The sequence below is a fragment of the Nanorana parkeri genome, unplaced genomic scaffold (genome assembly GCF_000935625.1).
Source record: "Nanorana parkeri isolate BGI_ZX_2015 unplaced genomic scaffold, ASM93562v1 scaffold2582, whole genome shotgun sequence".
NCBI lineage: Eukaryota > Metazoa > Chordata > Amphibia > Anura > Dicroglossidae > Nanorana > Nanorana parkeri.
In genome coordinates this window covers 19,794-36,244 of record NW_017308850.1, presented here as the reverse complement: position 1 = coordinate 36,244, position 16,451 = coordinate 19,794, and the positions used below count along the sequence as shown (strand labels likewise).

Genomic DNA, 16,451 nt, shown 5'->3' with positions numbered 1-16,451 from the left:
TCTGGGTTGCCTTTTTGCCTTCAATGGGGAGGTTTATATATTGCTATCTGAGGGATGTTTTCCTAGCAGCTGGGAATCCAGGTTGTTTCTGAGCTCTGTTTTTTCCTCTTGTTTGCTGTCCCTGTATGTCTTCTTGTATGTCTGGCTGCATAGTGTCCTACTCCTGAAGGGGGGTGCAAAAACCCAGTGGTCAAGATCTAAAGATCTCTGCTCTGCCTTTCAATGGGTGAATACAAAATTTTTGTGAATACAAAAGGAAAATCATATGATGCGATTTTACCAATGCATCACACCATCCTTCGCAACGAACACCACCAAACACACATGAAAAAGTTCATACATGTACATTTGAAACAGAAAGTGAAAGCAACTTTCGCTGACTAATTTTGGGGTGGGAGTATGTGTGTGGTGGATACTGATAAGCTGGTGAAATCTGCAAATGTTACCTTTTTAGTGATAGCTTTACTGCTTGGCTGATGTCGGCATAATGTGTGTGGAGAAATATGTATAGTTCCTGACTAGACTTGTCTACTTCAGTTTTTACTCCTATTTAGTAATGTTGAGAACTCCAACCGCACCTAATCGCTCTGGTGCCAGCCTAAGCATGATTATCTGACTTTGCTGAAATTATCTGGTCTTGTCATGTGCTTATAAATCAAGGGACGTTCATGATCTGGAACTCCTAAATGCCTTTTCTAATATCATGTGCAATAGCGCAGCTGCTCTTTTTCTTGCAAAAAAAGTTTTAAGCTATTATGCAGTCATTTCGTAGGACAATTCACATTCTGCCCGCCAGCATCAAAATAATAATATGCATTCTGCACATCTCTGCTATACATATTTCCCCATGTTTTACCCCTTTTACAAGTTTTGCACATCCAGAAAAACACCAGTAAATCTGTCTGGATTCCTGTTTGCTCCTAGCTTTCTGATTTGAGCTGAAATTGGAGTGCCTTTGCTACACTGAAATCCCAAGCAGCATTGTCAGTTCTGCCTGCTGGACTACAGAACTCTATATATGCGTGCCTATATGTCCAGGGGTGTGGAAATTTAAAATAAAACTACTTGTCCAAGTGCTAAAGTGGGGGCCAAATCTACTTGTCCCTCATGACAATCTACTTGTCCCAATACAAAAAATAGTTTTAATCAAAACTAAGGATGCACCTATACCGTTTTTTCGGTATCGAGTACCGAATTGTTTGCTTTCGGATCTCGCCGACACTTAATACTAATACCGGTGCTTCCGCTGGCATGGAGCAGACTTCCCTGGTAATCAGGAAGCCAGGCAGCAGGTAATGACATCCCGCCCAGGTTCCTGATTGCCACGGAAGCCGTCTCCATGTTGTTTGGCCTGCTTGATTGCGATTGGCCGGGAAACCTGCTTCCCGGTCAATCAGGAAGCCGGGTGGCGAGTATGCTGATTGGCCAGGAAGCCGGCTTTCCAGCCAATCAGCAGGTAGCCGGCTTCCCGGGCCAATCAGAAAACCAGGAGGCGGGTCATTACTTGCCGCACGGCTTCCTGATTGCACAGGAAGCCGGCTTCATGTTGCCCTACGGCACTGCCAATCAGAAGAAATTTTCATCTGGCCATAAGGTCCAATATCGGGGAAGGTATCGGAGCATTTGGGTGAGTACGAGTACTTGCCCAAATACTCGGTATCGGCACTGATACTAGTATCGGTGCACCCCTAATCAAAACCTATTTTACTGTGCAAAATAGCGCTTCTCACTGGTCAGCGCAGTCATCTGACCACGTTGACCAATGAGTGCTTGCAATTTGCGAGCGATTAATTCAAAATGGATAGGGGAGGCCTGCGCTGGACAGCAGTACGGGGGGACAGATAGTACACCCATACTGGCGGAGGGGAGGCATTGTTCGCCGACAGGTAAGTATAGCCAGGGGGGGTGGCGGTTTGGGAGAGACGGGGCCAGATTTCATCGGGTAATTTTTATTTTTCCATATAACCTGGGAAAATTAACTTGCCCTTTAATGCACATTGTGTGTGTGTGTGTGTGTAAGAGGATTCTGGCTACCATCATGGAATGGCGGCTGTAATCTCAAAGCACATGCAGAATGTCCTACGCATGCGTTTATTTGCATGCAGATGGCGGGGGGCAGCAGGGTTTCATTTTTATTTTTTCATTTTTTTTTAATCTTTATTTCATTTTTTTAACTTTTCTTTGTATTTATTTAATTTTTCCCCTTAATGTTCTTCCTATTACATAGGAGATTAAAATCCCGTATGTGATAGTTTGGAGGTGACAGGTTCTCTTTATGGAACCTGCAATATAAGACCTACCACCGAACTAGGTCTTATTTTCGGGGTAGGTCTTATATTACAGAAATCACTGAAGATAGCGCTAGGTCTTACTATCGGGGAAACACGGTAGTTTATTTCATAGCAAGCAGTGCTTCTGCCTTGATTCCCAAAAGCCTTTCCACACACAAGGGCTCTTGGAAAGTGTAGTTTTGGGGGGTGTCTAAATCAGCAGAAACTGACATCGCAGAAGCTGTTCCTGCAAGAATTTTACAAACCTGGTGATGTCACAGAGAGTAATAAAGGCTGGTTTTCACTACAGGGACAAGGTCAAATGAAAAATATGGGTAATACACTCCGTCAGATGGTAGTAACATCCTCCAGTTTCCTGTTGCAGTAATTATGCAGGGTGTTGGTGTATGACTGTGTGCAGTTCATGAGGCATCATAGTTAGACCTAGTTCTCTCACGTTATCACACCTCACTGTCAGAGCAGCTCTGTTACTGAGGGCTGATTACTATGAACCTTAATTAACGCCTGGGTGAATATTCCACCTTTTATTGCCTTTTTTTTTATTGATCTCAGTAAATAGCCTAATCTTGGCTCAAATATTGACATCAAGGTTCAAAAGATTTTTTGCCCATCTGTTTTGACCAGTTGGTGTTATTGCTTGCTGGGATCATAGCAATGGCTGTTCTAATGGCTGCCCCCTAATAAGGCCATTGGAGGTTGGTGGATTTCTGAATCCTTTTTTTTTGTTATAAGCTGTTGTGAACCCTTTGGTGTCCTCTTTGAAATTGGTGCGTGTGTTTTTCACATCCTCATAGTTAGAACCGACGTGTGACATTAAAACTGTAACAGGTCGGCTCTATTGATTGGAAAGGGAGCGAGCACATACCTCGATCGCTCACTTCTCGATCATCTCCCTGCACTGCCAGTCACCGCTCCCCGCAGGGACTCGCCCCTCTCCGATCCTCCAGCGCTGAGTGGAGGAACGGGGGGGTGGCTGGCACACGCTGTCAATCATCCAGCAGTGTGGGGATCTGTCCCGGCTGCGGCGCTCTCAGTATATAGCGAGCAATTAGCATTGATAAGTGCTTTTAGCAAATTTAGTGCGGATTACTGGTTAATGTGTTGTTGTCGGATTTGAATTTGATAGGTTTGGGAATAGATCTATATTTTTTATGAATATAAATTGTAAAATGTAGTAAATTTTTTTTTAAATTCATGTTTATTAGTAGAACATACTGGCTGATATCCTAGAAATGTACACTATGCAAATGTATTTAAGGTAATGTATAGGTTTTTTTTAACTTTTTTTACCTATTTTCTTTATATTTGATTTAGGACTAAACAATTTATAAGCGCTAACTTAAATGCAGTATCTGCCAGCGGATGATTCCTTGTCCCATGCTGTTTAGTGTGTATTGGAGGGAGGGGGGATCGAGTCTTCTTGTGTCCGGCTCAAAAACTAAACATGTATAGCCAGCTTTAGGGTCAGTGTCATTGTGTTTTAAGTAGGATAAGAAAAAAGTTTACATTTTTTGTATTAGTGTGTTTTTAGTAGGAAAAAAGCAAAATGTGCACTTTAGTTTCTGGGCCCTGCTACCGGTCCAAACAACAACAAATAACGCACACATATGTGATCTACCCATGTCAGGAGTAGGAGAATTTATTTTGGGTTGTTTTTTGGTAGTGGGTCATGATAATGGAAATAAATATACAGCTAAAGTGTGAATAATTATTTTTATTATTTATTTACTATTTTCCCATGATGCGTAAAAAAAATCGGGAGATATTCACTAACATTTACCACAAAAAACAAGGTATGATTCACCTAGATATATCAATTAGGCTCCATTTACACACTAGCGGTTTTGCGCGGAAGCGCGCTAGACATAAAGAAATGCTTTTCAATGTTAGTCATTCACACAAGGGCAGCGTCCAGACGGTTTTAAAACGTGCGTCCCGCGAAAAAGTCCTAGCACGATTTTCTGTGCAGATTCCACACGGTCTGGTTATAGTACTGGCTGCAAACGCACGGAATCCGCGCATATGTTAACGGTTGCGCATTTTCACGTCGCTATGTGTGAATGGAGCCTTAGTAAACTGTACATCATCTTTGCAACTATTACATGCCAAAATTGGAATCGGGATTTATAGTGTATTTTCACTTTTGCAGCCTAATTGGGACAACATAGCAACAGTTCAATATGTAAATATTGCAGCTTGCCACTTTACTTGCTCTATTCTGATTGGAAAGTTTTTTTGTTTTTTATTCTCTCTGTACTGAATTTTCCTCTGGAGTGCAAGGCGGGCTGGCCTGTCTGTGCTGTGCTGGCAGATCTTGAGTTATAAACTAGATTTGAAAGAGTTAAAGATCTAGTAGCATTGTATGTTAAGAAGCTCAGAGTGTCTTGTCCGAATACTTTTCCATAGCTCCAGCTATATCATACTGTGAGTCACAAGATAAACTACATAATGAAAATGTAATACATGTCACTGAACTTGCATTTAACTTTCAGCTACTCCATGCAAGAGATGTATGAAGTTGTATCCAACGTGGAAGAGTACAAACTATTCGTACCATGGTGTAAAACATCCACTATCATCTCCAAGCGCACAGGATATGCCAAAGCACAGCTGGAAGTTGGCTTTCCACCCATTTTAGAGCGATATACATCCATCCTCACACTGGTGCGCCCTCATCTAGTAAAAGTAAGTGAAGTCATAATGTCCACATCACTGTTCACTACAAAAGTAAAATCCACAACAAAAATGACTTAATACCATTTATGTATTTATTTGTGTAGAGCTGGAGATATTCTACATTCTATGTACAATGTGTTCACAATGCTGTGAGTGTAGAGTAGACCCAACTCGCTGCTCTATTACAGAACATTGATAAAATCATGATGACACACGCTGGAGGAAAGCTGGCCATGCTCAGCCCACGGACTGAACCAAAAAACATAACCAATTCCTCCAGCCATGCTAAACAGCATGAATGGAGGCATCTCCTTCGGTGTCCTTTTTGTGTGCCGCTGTCAGAATACCTGAACACATTTTTCATTTGGCTATTTCAGTTTTCTGGTCAAACAATGCTAAGCGGAATGGGGCCAACAGGGGCATCCACTGCAAATTTTGGCTGTTTCACGAAGAACTGGCTGAAGTTCGCAGTGATTTTGGCACAATGGATTGATCAATCTGGTGCAAGCAGAAGTCAAGTCAAGGAAGTTAATATACTCAAATGGATATTTGTCATGAGACCTATGAAAGGTACTCGCTCATCGTTCCACATGCAGAGACCGAAAAGCGGATTTCCACTTTTTCAATGTAACATTGACCATGCAAAGTTTGGGTAATTCTTAAACTTTCAGAAATCATTGCTGGAAATTATTTATCATTTGGAGTATCTTGTCCTGTTTCTTGATCTGAACCCTGGATCTTCATGGGGATTTGGCTGTCTCTGAAGCATTTGGCCATACTGTTGGAAGGTCATCCAATCTGGATTCAGTCAGACAACAATACAGCAGTGGCATACATCAACCATCAGGGAGAAATCGAATGTCTCACTGTGGCCAGACAAGGTTCAGATCCTGCCATGAGCAGAGTTTCAAGTTCCTGCTTTTTCCAGCAGTTACATAGTATTTGAGGTTGAATAAAGACATAAGTCCATCAAGTCCAACCTTTTGCGTGCATGCATTTACAGGTGAAACTCTAATAATTAGAATATCGTGCAAAGTTCATTTATTTCACTAATGCAACTTAAAAGGTGAAACTAATATATGAGATAGACTCATTACATGCAAAGCAAGATAATTCAAGCCGTGATTTGTCATAATTGTGATGATTATGGCTTACAGCTCATGAAAACCCCAAGAACCCCAAATCCACAACCTCAAAAAAGTAGATTACATGCAATCAATAAAACAAGGATTGTACATAGAACAATATCGGACCTCTGAAAAGTACAAGCATGCATATGTACTCAGTACTTGGTTTGGGCCCCTTTTGCAGCACTTACTGCAATTACTTTTGCACGATATTCTAATTATTCGAGTTTCACCTGTATGTTTGAGCAGGTGTGTGCGTGTATATGAGTCTATGTGTGATTTTGCTCTTAAGAGTACCTGTACCCCTTTATGTTATGGTCTCCAAGGAACTGGTTGACAGGCAGACTTCCTCAGCTGCAAGCTTCTGGACCTGGGGGAGTGGTCCTTATGCCAGGAGGCGTTCCAGGTCCTTTATCCAACTGGATACATTTTTCTCCTTGTACCAGCATACTCTAGCGGAAGCAGTGGAAGCTCCGGTGACTCCCTGAGATCAGTATTCACTGATTTTTAATTTCCATCCCCTGAATTTTCTTCCTCCATCTGTTTTGCAAGATTGGGATAGAGTGCATTTTGGTGATCCTCATTGCTCTACACTGGCCCAGGCGAATGTGGTATGCTGTCCGGGTACGGCCCCTGACAGGTGATCTGTGGCAGATCGTCAGGGTTTCCTGTCCCAAGGTCCATCTTGCCATCCTACCATTCGACCGCTGGCTTGAACAGCGCGTTTCATTTTACATCAATTCTTCTGAGTTTTTGTGCATTTTAACCTTTTACAGAGAGAAACAAACATAAATGCTGTCAAATGTTGAGCTAATTGCCTGGCTTTGATGCAGATCCAAGGGTTCAGTACTTTGTCAGCCGATGGCCAGGAACAAGTATGCAAACCAAGACTTCTCACTTCACTGGCTACATTTTTTTCTTTGGGGCCAGAAACGAGATTTAAATTGTTGAAGTCCAAAAATCTCCTTGACAGTCAGGCAATTAGAGGTTTTTCAAAATGAATCAGTAATGGCATCCTGCATATTTCTAAGTGTTCAAATAACACAACATCTCCTTAAACCATATGGTAAAATGCATGGGTATTCACACATATAGAAACATGCATGAGTTAAAACACAAGCTTGTTTTGGAAGCATAATATTGTGCATATGCCCCAAATGCAATCTCCTTGAGTACAGCACAGTTGGCTGTTTTTGCATCTATGTTTAAGTGGTATTGGGTTTATGTGTGACTTGCATTTACAGACTGTACAGGTTTGTAAATCTCTGGAGACATTTACTGGTTGAAAGTTGTGCGTAACTAGTACAAACCTTTGGCTGACGACCGTTTGTGAATCACTTTTGTATTTAATATTGATATCATAGAGTTGGTTTATATGTATATTAATACCGTATAATATTGTTTTTAGGTTACACTGGTGTGTGGAAGATGTGAATATTTTATATGTGGGTCATGCAGACACAACTCTGCTGTAGTGTGATATCATCTTCTCTTCTGTTCATAAATCTAAATTAGTCACTGCCAGGTTGGTTTTCCAACCTGGTTTTCCATCTGGGTTGGCACTCCAGATGGTTTTCTTTTAAAGGGTAAGGTAGATTTCAAGGTCGCAAAACACGAGAGGAGAGAACACATTACTAAAGATTACGTCAAGCCTGGAAAGTTTACAGCTGGGTAATACTCGCAAGTAACTTCTTGTTTAAGTGTATATCCAGCCATGTAGGAAGTGAGGAATAAACTTCCAACAGCAATATGGAGAGAAAAAAAAAAATGTGTTAGTAGAGTCATAAAAATGTAATTCTGGACTAACCCTATGAGTCAATGCGCTACATCCTTAATATCTGAATATAGAACACTAAAAAAAAATTTTGTTTGGGGACTTTTCAGGTGCTACAATGATAACTTAAACATTTACACAAACCCCCCACCATTGAATCCATCCTAATATCGGATCGATAGACTTGTAAAGTATTTATATGGGTACAAAAAATGAAAAAAAGGCCTCAGTCATGAAGGGGTTAATGTGGATTAGTGGGGTTTATGAAGGCATTCTATGTAGTAGTATCAAAATTGTATGGGCAGATCTTTTTATATTAAAGCGCACCTTTACACTCAAAAATCAAATTCCCTTTATGTATGATGATGATTATTAATAACATAGACATGTCCGGTGTAAAATGCTGTGATTTTGAAATACTTCCACTTGCAGAGCATTCACTTCTTGCTTTGAAAGGGCAAAATGACTTCAGTTTGGCAAATCAATGCACACTGGGATTGCCTTATCAGCAGAGCATTGCTGAGAAATCTCATCTGTAATTTCACGAGATCTCGGGGAAAGGCATTTTCTTCCCCTGAGATGATGTGCATGGTCACGTGTCCTAGTCACATGTGCCAGGAAGTGACAGGAGAGCTAGTAATCTGCCCTTAGTAAACATGTACACTGTCCGAAGACTGGGGAAGAAACGAGAAATTAAGATATGCAGAGAATACAAAGCCGGCAATTATGTAGAAGTATGTGTTTTATAGATTATCATTACTAAACATTTCTAATGGTGTTTTTTGTTATTTTAAAGATATGGCTAAGGGTCCACTTCTTTTTTTTTTTTTACTTTTGTATAAATAAAACTGAAATGGAATCTGTTTCTTTGTGTATATGTGTAAGTTACCATTGTAGCACCTGAAATATCCCTAAAAACAATCCTGCTTGTTTGGTGTTATTTATTAGGAGTAGAGGAAGGCTGGAACCCCTACCAGCTTTTTCCTACTTTCTCTGTCCTTGTGGCAGATTTTCCCTCATTTCTTGTTTGGAAAAATGGTTGCCACTGGAATATAAAGTAAGGTACAGGCTCTCTTACAGAGCACTGCATATCTGTAAAAACCTGTCGGGTTCTAATCTTTTCCTATTCAGTCCAATATTAATCAAAAAGGCTTGACGGGATATGCATCTAAATATATTGCTTAGTTGACTACCGAGAATAATGTAACTTTTTTTGTTTTGTTTCTAGGCTATCTGTACTGATGGTCGACTTTTCAACCATTTGGAGACCATTTGGCGCTTTAGTCCTGGCATCCCTGGCTATCCCCGTACCTGCACTGTAGACTTTTCGGTATGTGTTATTTCATAGTTCTAACCTTATTGTAAAGGGCAACACTGGTTTTATGTCGGGATAAATCTTGGCTGCCACTCTGGAGACTTTCTTTTCCCACAAAATAAGCAATGTAAAGGTGGCTGTACATTCCCAAATCCCACCCCTAATTTAACAGCCCAGTTTAATCTTCTTTCGCACATTGGGCCATTTAGGGTCACTCAAGGGGAATGCTAAGAAGTAATTTTGATGTCAGAAGTGTTTGCTGTTGTTCACAGAGATTCCTCATCTGTGAGACAGAACTGATCCCTCTCCTCTCATTGATAGATGTCAGAACATGAAAAGATTTGTAGCAAGTAGTGTGACGTTTACTTTTACAACATACCATGAATAGTGTTTTTAGGCCGCACAGACCTTGATAAAAGGGTCACCTTGATACAGAGGTTCTGCATGGCCCTGAAATGCCATAGGTGGTATTTAGGGATGCACCAATATCAGTATCTGTTATGGTTCTGATACTGGGCATTTTCATGAGTACTCGTAAAAATGGCCGGATACTAAGCGCTGATACCGGCACTTTAAATGTTTAAAGGAGAATTATGGGGTTAGGGCTTTGCCCCATAGTTCTCAGGGTAACGGGAGGACACAAACTAGCATCCTCCCATCACCCTAAGCTAAGTATACCGCCAGCTACAGCTCGCGGTATACTGAGACGACGCAGCTGAAGCGGATCCCGACAATTATGTCAGGATCCACCCAGCTGTGTGACAGCTGGCTCTGCCTATCTAGAGGCAGAGCCAGCTGTACTCGCCCCCTCCCCTGTCTGTTCCGCCAGTCAGCGCTGGAGGATCAGAGCGGGGAGGGGGGACTCCAGCCCCTCCTCTGTCACGGCAGAGAGCCGTGACAGGATCGAGAGGTGAGCGAACGCCGGTATGTGTTCGCTCACCTCCCAATCTACTGAGTCGACCTGTGACAGTCTCATTGTCACAGGTCGGCTAGAACTATGAGGTGAGTGAAAAGCACTCACTTCATAGTTCTCCTTTAAATACAGTCTGTATTTGCTGTAAGGTCTCGCGCTTTCTGTGGACCTTGCTGCGGCTGTTTACACTGCTGGCCCGCACATCTTCCACCTCCTTCTCCTTCCCGCCGCACTCAGCCACCTGCACAGCCCATGGTGAGACCCGCAAGATGCCCTGGTGAGACCCAGAGTTTATAACTTCATACTGTTCTACATTGCTGTATAATCTATTGCTGGTATTTGTAGCCCTCTATAGCTGATGGTATTATTCTGCATTGCTGTATAATGTATTTCTGAGATTTGTAGTTCGCTGTAGCTGGTGGTATTCTGTATTGCTGTATAATGTATTTCTGAGATTTGTAGTCCCTCTACACCTTGGAGTCAGTGTCGGAACTACCAGGGTTGCAGCGTTTGCAGCTGGGACTGGACCTTGGTGCTCCACCACTGTCCTAAAATCATTAGTCTATATTGTTTTGGAAATGTATCGGCGCGTACTTGAGGAAAAGGTTTGGTACTTGGTCTTGAAAATAAATGGTATCGGTGCATCCCTAGTGGTATGTTTTGAAAATAAAAAAAGGTTTCACAGTACTTGCTGCAGATCTTTTTGTATCTTGGAATCTATCTCTGATTGCATCTCCAATGCCATTGATGCCACATAGTCATTGTTCCTTTATGACCATGTGGTTATGTGCAGTGTGGACTTTTCTATTCTTTGTTCTTATTGACACGTGTGTACGCACCACGGGCAAGTCATATGTACTGGGACCAAGCCCAGTGTTCGAGGACTGGTAGATGTTTCCAAGCCTATGGTTTTTGAGATGTCATCTGCCCATTAATGACTAGCCTAACCTAAGGCCAGCAATGTATTAGTCGATCTTTCTTCAGACTTTCAAACTAAAATTGTAAACCTTTTGGTTCTTGCAGTGTCTGACCAGAATTTGTGTTTGCATATTATAATTTGCAAACCCCTAAACTGAGCCTAGACCTGATTGCATCAGTAGTAAAATTGACGCTGTTTACCTGTCAGTGCTGCAGAGAACAATGGTCGCGTTTAGTGCAGAGAAAGTTGTACTTGCGTCTTGCAGAACTCAGTCAGAATTGTCTGTACCAGCAGCAGTTTCTAAGCTTTCCCTCTTCCTGTTTTACATCAAAGGTGTTTTCCTCTGTTAGGCAAGGTTTATGTTTTAGTTGGTGCAACTTGTAGCCCCCCTGACTGCAGGGAGTTAAAATGCCCACCATTGCTTTCCCCTGCAGAATCTGTTGGGGGTCCTCTGAGAGGACTCTTGTCAGACACTCAGTCTCTACTTTCCTTAGAGGAGTAGACTCTGCCAGCCAAAGTTCAGTCAGCTGTCTCGCCTAAAAAACAGAAGGAAATGGTAGCCTTTCTAATGGAGGCTGTGCAATCCACTTTTGCAGCCAAATTTGAGAAAACCCCTGTAATGTTAGTGTTCCTATTTACATAGCTTACCTAAAAACTCTTTTATAAAAAATGTTTCTTACCTTTTGAATGTCTGTATTTTGCAGGCCATTGCAACCTTCTCTCTCAATTCCAGTAACGGTATTTCTATTAGGACAGACAGTTTCCGAAGGACAGACTGAGCTCCCTGCCATTAACATGCAATGTCTCAGGGCCCGCATCTGGTTTACAAGTGATAATGAAAACTGACAGTACAGACGGTTCAATATTTGAAACAAAACTCCCCCCATACAGAACTAAGCAGGATTTTTCAGTCCTGGAGTTAGCATTAAGAACATCTAATAAGGGAAGCTGCAACTTTTATATATATTTTTTAAAGTTATGTGTTGAGAAACTAAACCTGTAACAAATATAAAGTAGATGCTAATCCAATTTGGCTGCAAAAGTCGAAATACACCATCGTTCCTTCGCCTGGTATTCTGCTTGCTTTGACGTCAGCCTGGTATTGCTATTGCTAAGCCTATGGTCCACCAGGACCCCCAACTCTTTTTCCATCACTGATTCTCCCAGTGTAACCCCTCCTAATATCGTTCCTGCAAGTTTTTAGCACCCTAATGCATAACGTTCCAATTTTCAATGTTAAACCTCATCTGCCAAATCTCCACCCATTCACGTCATTTTATTCAGATCTTCCTGTAATGTTACTACATCCTGTACTGTAGTTATTTCCCGGCATAATTTTGGATCATGCGCAAATACAGAAATTGATATCTGAATTCCAAACTCAAAGTCATTTATAAACAAGTTATGTCCCCAAGATAGATCACTGGGACACACAGCATGCGCCACCTTAGCTCATTCAGAGGCTGAGTCATTTACCACTGTTATCTGAACCAGTTCCCCAAGCCAGGGTTCTGTCCATTTACACACTCTTGCCTCTTCCTCATGGTTCTTCATTTACAAATGAAGGGTTTGTGGGGTATAGTGTCACATGGCTTTGGAATACTTGGATAAATCATGTCTACTGCCCTTCTATGTAGGTTACTGCTTACTTCCTCCTAGAATGTTAACAGTTTGGTCTGACAAGAGCAGTCCTTCTTCAATTGATGCTGATTGTTACTTATTCCTAGAAGGGAATACTCTGATTCAGTGTTGCAGCAAGTTTGGCACACTAGGGTTACAGGACACTAATCCTGTTTGGCACATAGGGTTACTTGGGTCATTGAGGTGTTCTGTAAGTATCCTGTCGGTCAGATCTTGCTTCAAGTCTTTATTTGGTTAAGAACAATTAAGCTTCCTGAGTTTCAATCCTGGAAAAGGTTTATTAGACATTTCATGGCTGAGAGAATGCAGGAACGTTTCTGCTGAACCTATAAATAGCACACATAATAAGCAGCAAAAGGGAAGCAGGGGTAGAGAATCTCTATATTCAGCAATAAGTCTACCGTTGGCACTGCAAGCTGTCATGAGAGGATGGTTTGGAGTGGAGTCCTCTTATATCTGGTGTACTGCATGTAGGAGATGCTTCACACTGAAACCAACCTTTTGCTTGGATGCATCCCATTATTTCTGAAATTGGTCAATAAATCTGAAGAGGTCTAAGTACTATCCCATGAAAGTGGAGTTCTTGTGTCCTTCCTCTTTGAAAGAATCCTGCGATCAGAGACCAGATTAAGAAAGTATAATCCAGAGACTGGATGTTTTGAAAGCTACTGGACATGTCTTCTTAAAGTTCTTCTGTATGATGGCCATAAAACTGGCCCATTTCTGGGACTGGCACTGTTCAACTATAAACTAAGGTATGGGTGACTCTCCACAAAGCATGAAGACATCTAGGAGGTCAGAAAGTGTAGATTTGTACCAGGATCACAAGCACTGCACAACTCCTTTCATTAGGATGGTGCATGGAACAACATGCATAAACATGACTGTCATGATCTTATGCTGTGGGGCAGAATTCCATCTCTGTACTTATCCTGTACGCGCATTCTTAATAAAGCAGAGAAACTTTTGTGCTGCTATCTCCTCCACTTAGTATATTAGATCCCTCTATGTTAAAGTATATCCCATCATCCACAGTAGGGCCTTTAGGCAGAGATGGTTATTAATCCTATCAAATGTCTTGTGTTAAACTCTGAGAATTTAAATAAAATAGACTAAGATGATTCTAACTGCCTTGTTATTGGCCCAAGAGGCAGGTATAATACTTTTGTGTTACTACGCTGACCTTTTGTTAGCCACTGATCTCATCAGACCTCCTTCACTTCTGGATGATATGAGAAAACTGGTGATCTGATTTAGGATTTACTTCAATATGTGTTCTTCTTTTTATCCTTGGAATTCAGCCAGGGTCTCTGCAGATTTCTGCTTCTCTTCTGCGCTTTTTGCCTAATCCTACAGTATATTATTTTCTGTTGTTGTTAGGGAGTACTCTTACTCTCCCAAATGCTCCGATACCTTCCCCGATACCGGAACTTCCGGTCAGAGGGAGATTTCCCCTGACCATAAATGCAGCAAGGGAACATGGAGCTGGTTTCCAGGCCAATCAGGAAGCTGGCCGGTGGGTAATGACTTGCTGCCGGCTTCCTGATTAGCTGTGCAGGTTTTTAGCGATGTACAGTTTATTAAGGATTGATTGAGGCAATAGCCTTTGTGTAGCAGCTTTTAACCTCTGTTTCTTGATTGACTTCCATTAGCGCAGATTAATTGACTACCAATCCGCATCGAGCTGGCCAAACGGCATAAAGCCGATCAGGTAGCCTGGCAGCGGGTAATGACCAGTCTCCCGGCTTCCTGATTGCCTGGGAAGCCGGCTTCCTGGCCAATCAACATGGAGCTTTCCAGGTAATCAAGAAGCAAGGCATCGCCGCCCGGCTTCCTGATTGCCCGGGAAGCCAGCTCCATGCTAGCGGAAGTACAGTTATCCATACTTGGTATCAGCGAGTACCAGAATATAAATATCGGTACTCGTACTTGATGCCGAAAATCTAGTATCGGTGCATCCCTAGTTGTTGCAGCAGATTAGACTGTGTTTAACTGCCTGTTGATCAATCAGGCTGTCAGTCAGTTTGTTTTATCTTGGATATTGAAAGTTTACATTTCCTAAAAGAAATCAAAGGCCTGCCATCACTGACCTCCTTATGAAATTGCCAATTACCTTGTCATTCTGACCCACTACTAAAAATATTTCTGCTTTACTGGCCAGTAAGAAGTATGCAGGTAGTCATACTTGTTTCACACATTTTACGAATATTAAAACAAAAGTGTAACAGCCAGGCAACTAGGATTTCTGGAGTAAAAATGTATAGCTGTTGGTTACCAGTCCTTGCAGCTCCTGTGCCGGTCATCTGGTAATCTAGGATCCCTTTTGCTTATCTGTGTGTAAGGGTTAATCACAAACTCATCCCCTTCAAGCTTTTTCTCTTATATGCAGAATGCCTGACAAAATACATTTCTCACAGCCACCAGTCACATTCAAACCTGCCTTGAAAGTCTGAATTTTATTGGTGACTCATTAAGCCTAGTGTGGTTGTCAGCGCGTCTCCCTTTCCCACATCGCTGTCTGATCACACAACTAGCAAGGAGATGAATAGACCAGCGTCATCACTAGGGACGCAGGGGGAGGGGGCATGTGGGATTCCCTTTTCCACTCCCTCTTGCTGTTCATTGGTGCTAGGATGCTGGTGGCCGGGCCACACAGTGTCACTGGTTGTTATGGTGCAGGGGGCCTGGTCTATTCATGTAGAAGTGTGGACATGGATTAAAAGAAACAGAACTTTTGTTAGTAATGTCCATTTTCATTTGTGAAATGGAATGTACTATATATCATTAGATGATCTTTGAGTGATGTGCACACAATAAATACTGTGTAGACCCGGGTCATAGTGCCCATAAAATGACTAAAGCTGGCCATTATCGATTATTTGTTTCATGCCCTCACCGTCGTTAGATTTCCACTCGAATACCCCATCAAGCACATACCAATGTCGATTTTTTGATTATTGTTCGTTAGCAATAGTAACTGACCGAATTTTGTCGATTTGACAGTACGGATTTTCGTTTGCGCATGTGCAGTGTTCATGTTGCAATTTCTTTCATACGATTTGAAAAATGTTTTCCAGCCTGATCGATCGACGAAATTTAGCCAGGAGTACAGTGAAAAAAAACCTTCGGTTCCCATCAGCTGACCGATTATCGTTCGAAAGACCATTTGTGGATGATTTCCGAACAATAATAGATAGGTGTATGGGCACCTGAAGGGGGTGAAAAGAGGAATTTGGTGGCGGCCCTGCAGCTGACACACCACTACCCCAAGTGCACTCACTGAACAGGGGGTGGCAACTGAGCTCAACTGTAGTAAAGGCCACAAATTGTGCTTCTATAAGGGGAGGAGTTTGTCTTGACCTTTCAGTACGGTTTTATTGAAGAGGCTAGTGACAGATATTTAGAGAGGAATGTATTGACCTATTTAGGGTTTTTAGTGCTCATTAGTTTTCCTAATAATAATTACAATCACTGTCACAAGTTCAGACCTTGTACATGTGAGCAACAAAAATAATTGTGCATTCCTGCTTTGTACCAAGTGTCTTATGGAACCTTGTGTTTGCAAAGGTCTATTGAAGCATTTATGTCATCAGCCTGTACCTGGTTCTGATAAGTCTGCACTGCAATCTGGGTCTCCGATGCTTTCCTCATGAACATCTGCATCCACCGCACCTACCTACTAAAGATACTTGCTAGTGAATGGGCTTGGCCTTATTCTCATAAATAAGCAATCTTTGATAAGGTGATCACGTTTGGTTGCTGTGTATTGTGAATGATCATTGCCCTTTGCATGTT

At 41.9% G+C, this 16,451-nt stretch overlaps 1 protein-coding gene across 1 annotated transcript in view; it reads left to right on the top strand.

Moving 5' to 3' along the window:
- LOC108801957 (coenzyme Q-binding protein COQ10 homolog A, mitochondrial) overlaps positions 1 to 16,451 on the top strand; it is a 42,629-nt gene that overhangs the window by 25,722 nt on the left and 456 nt on the right. Inside the window, exons 3-4 of the mRNA XM_018573861.1 lie at positions 4,784 to 4,976; positions 9,097 to 9,198. Coding sequence (XP_018429363.1) covers positions 4,784 to 4,976; positions 9,097 to 9,198 — 295 coding nt within the window. The remainder of the gene's footprint in view (positions 1 to 4,783; positions 4,977 to 9,096; positions 9,199 to 16,451) is intronic.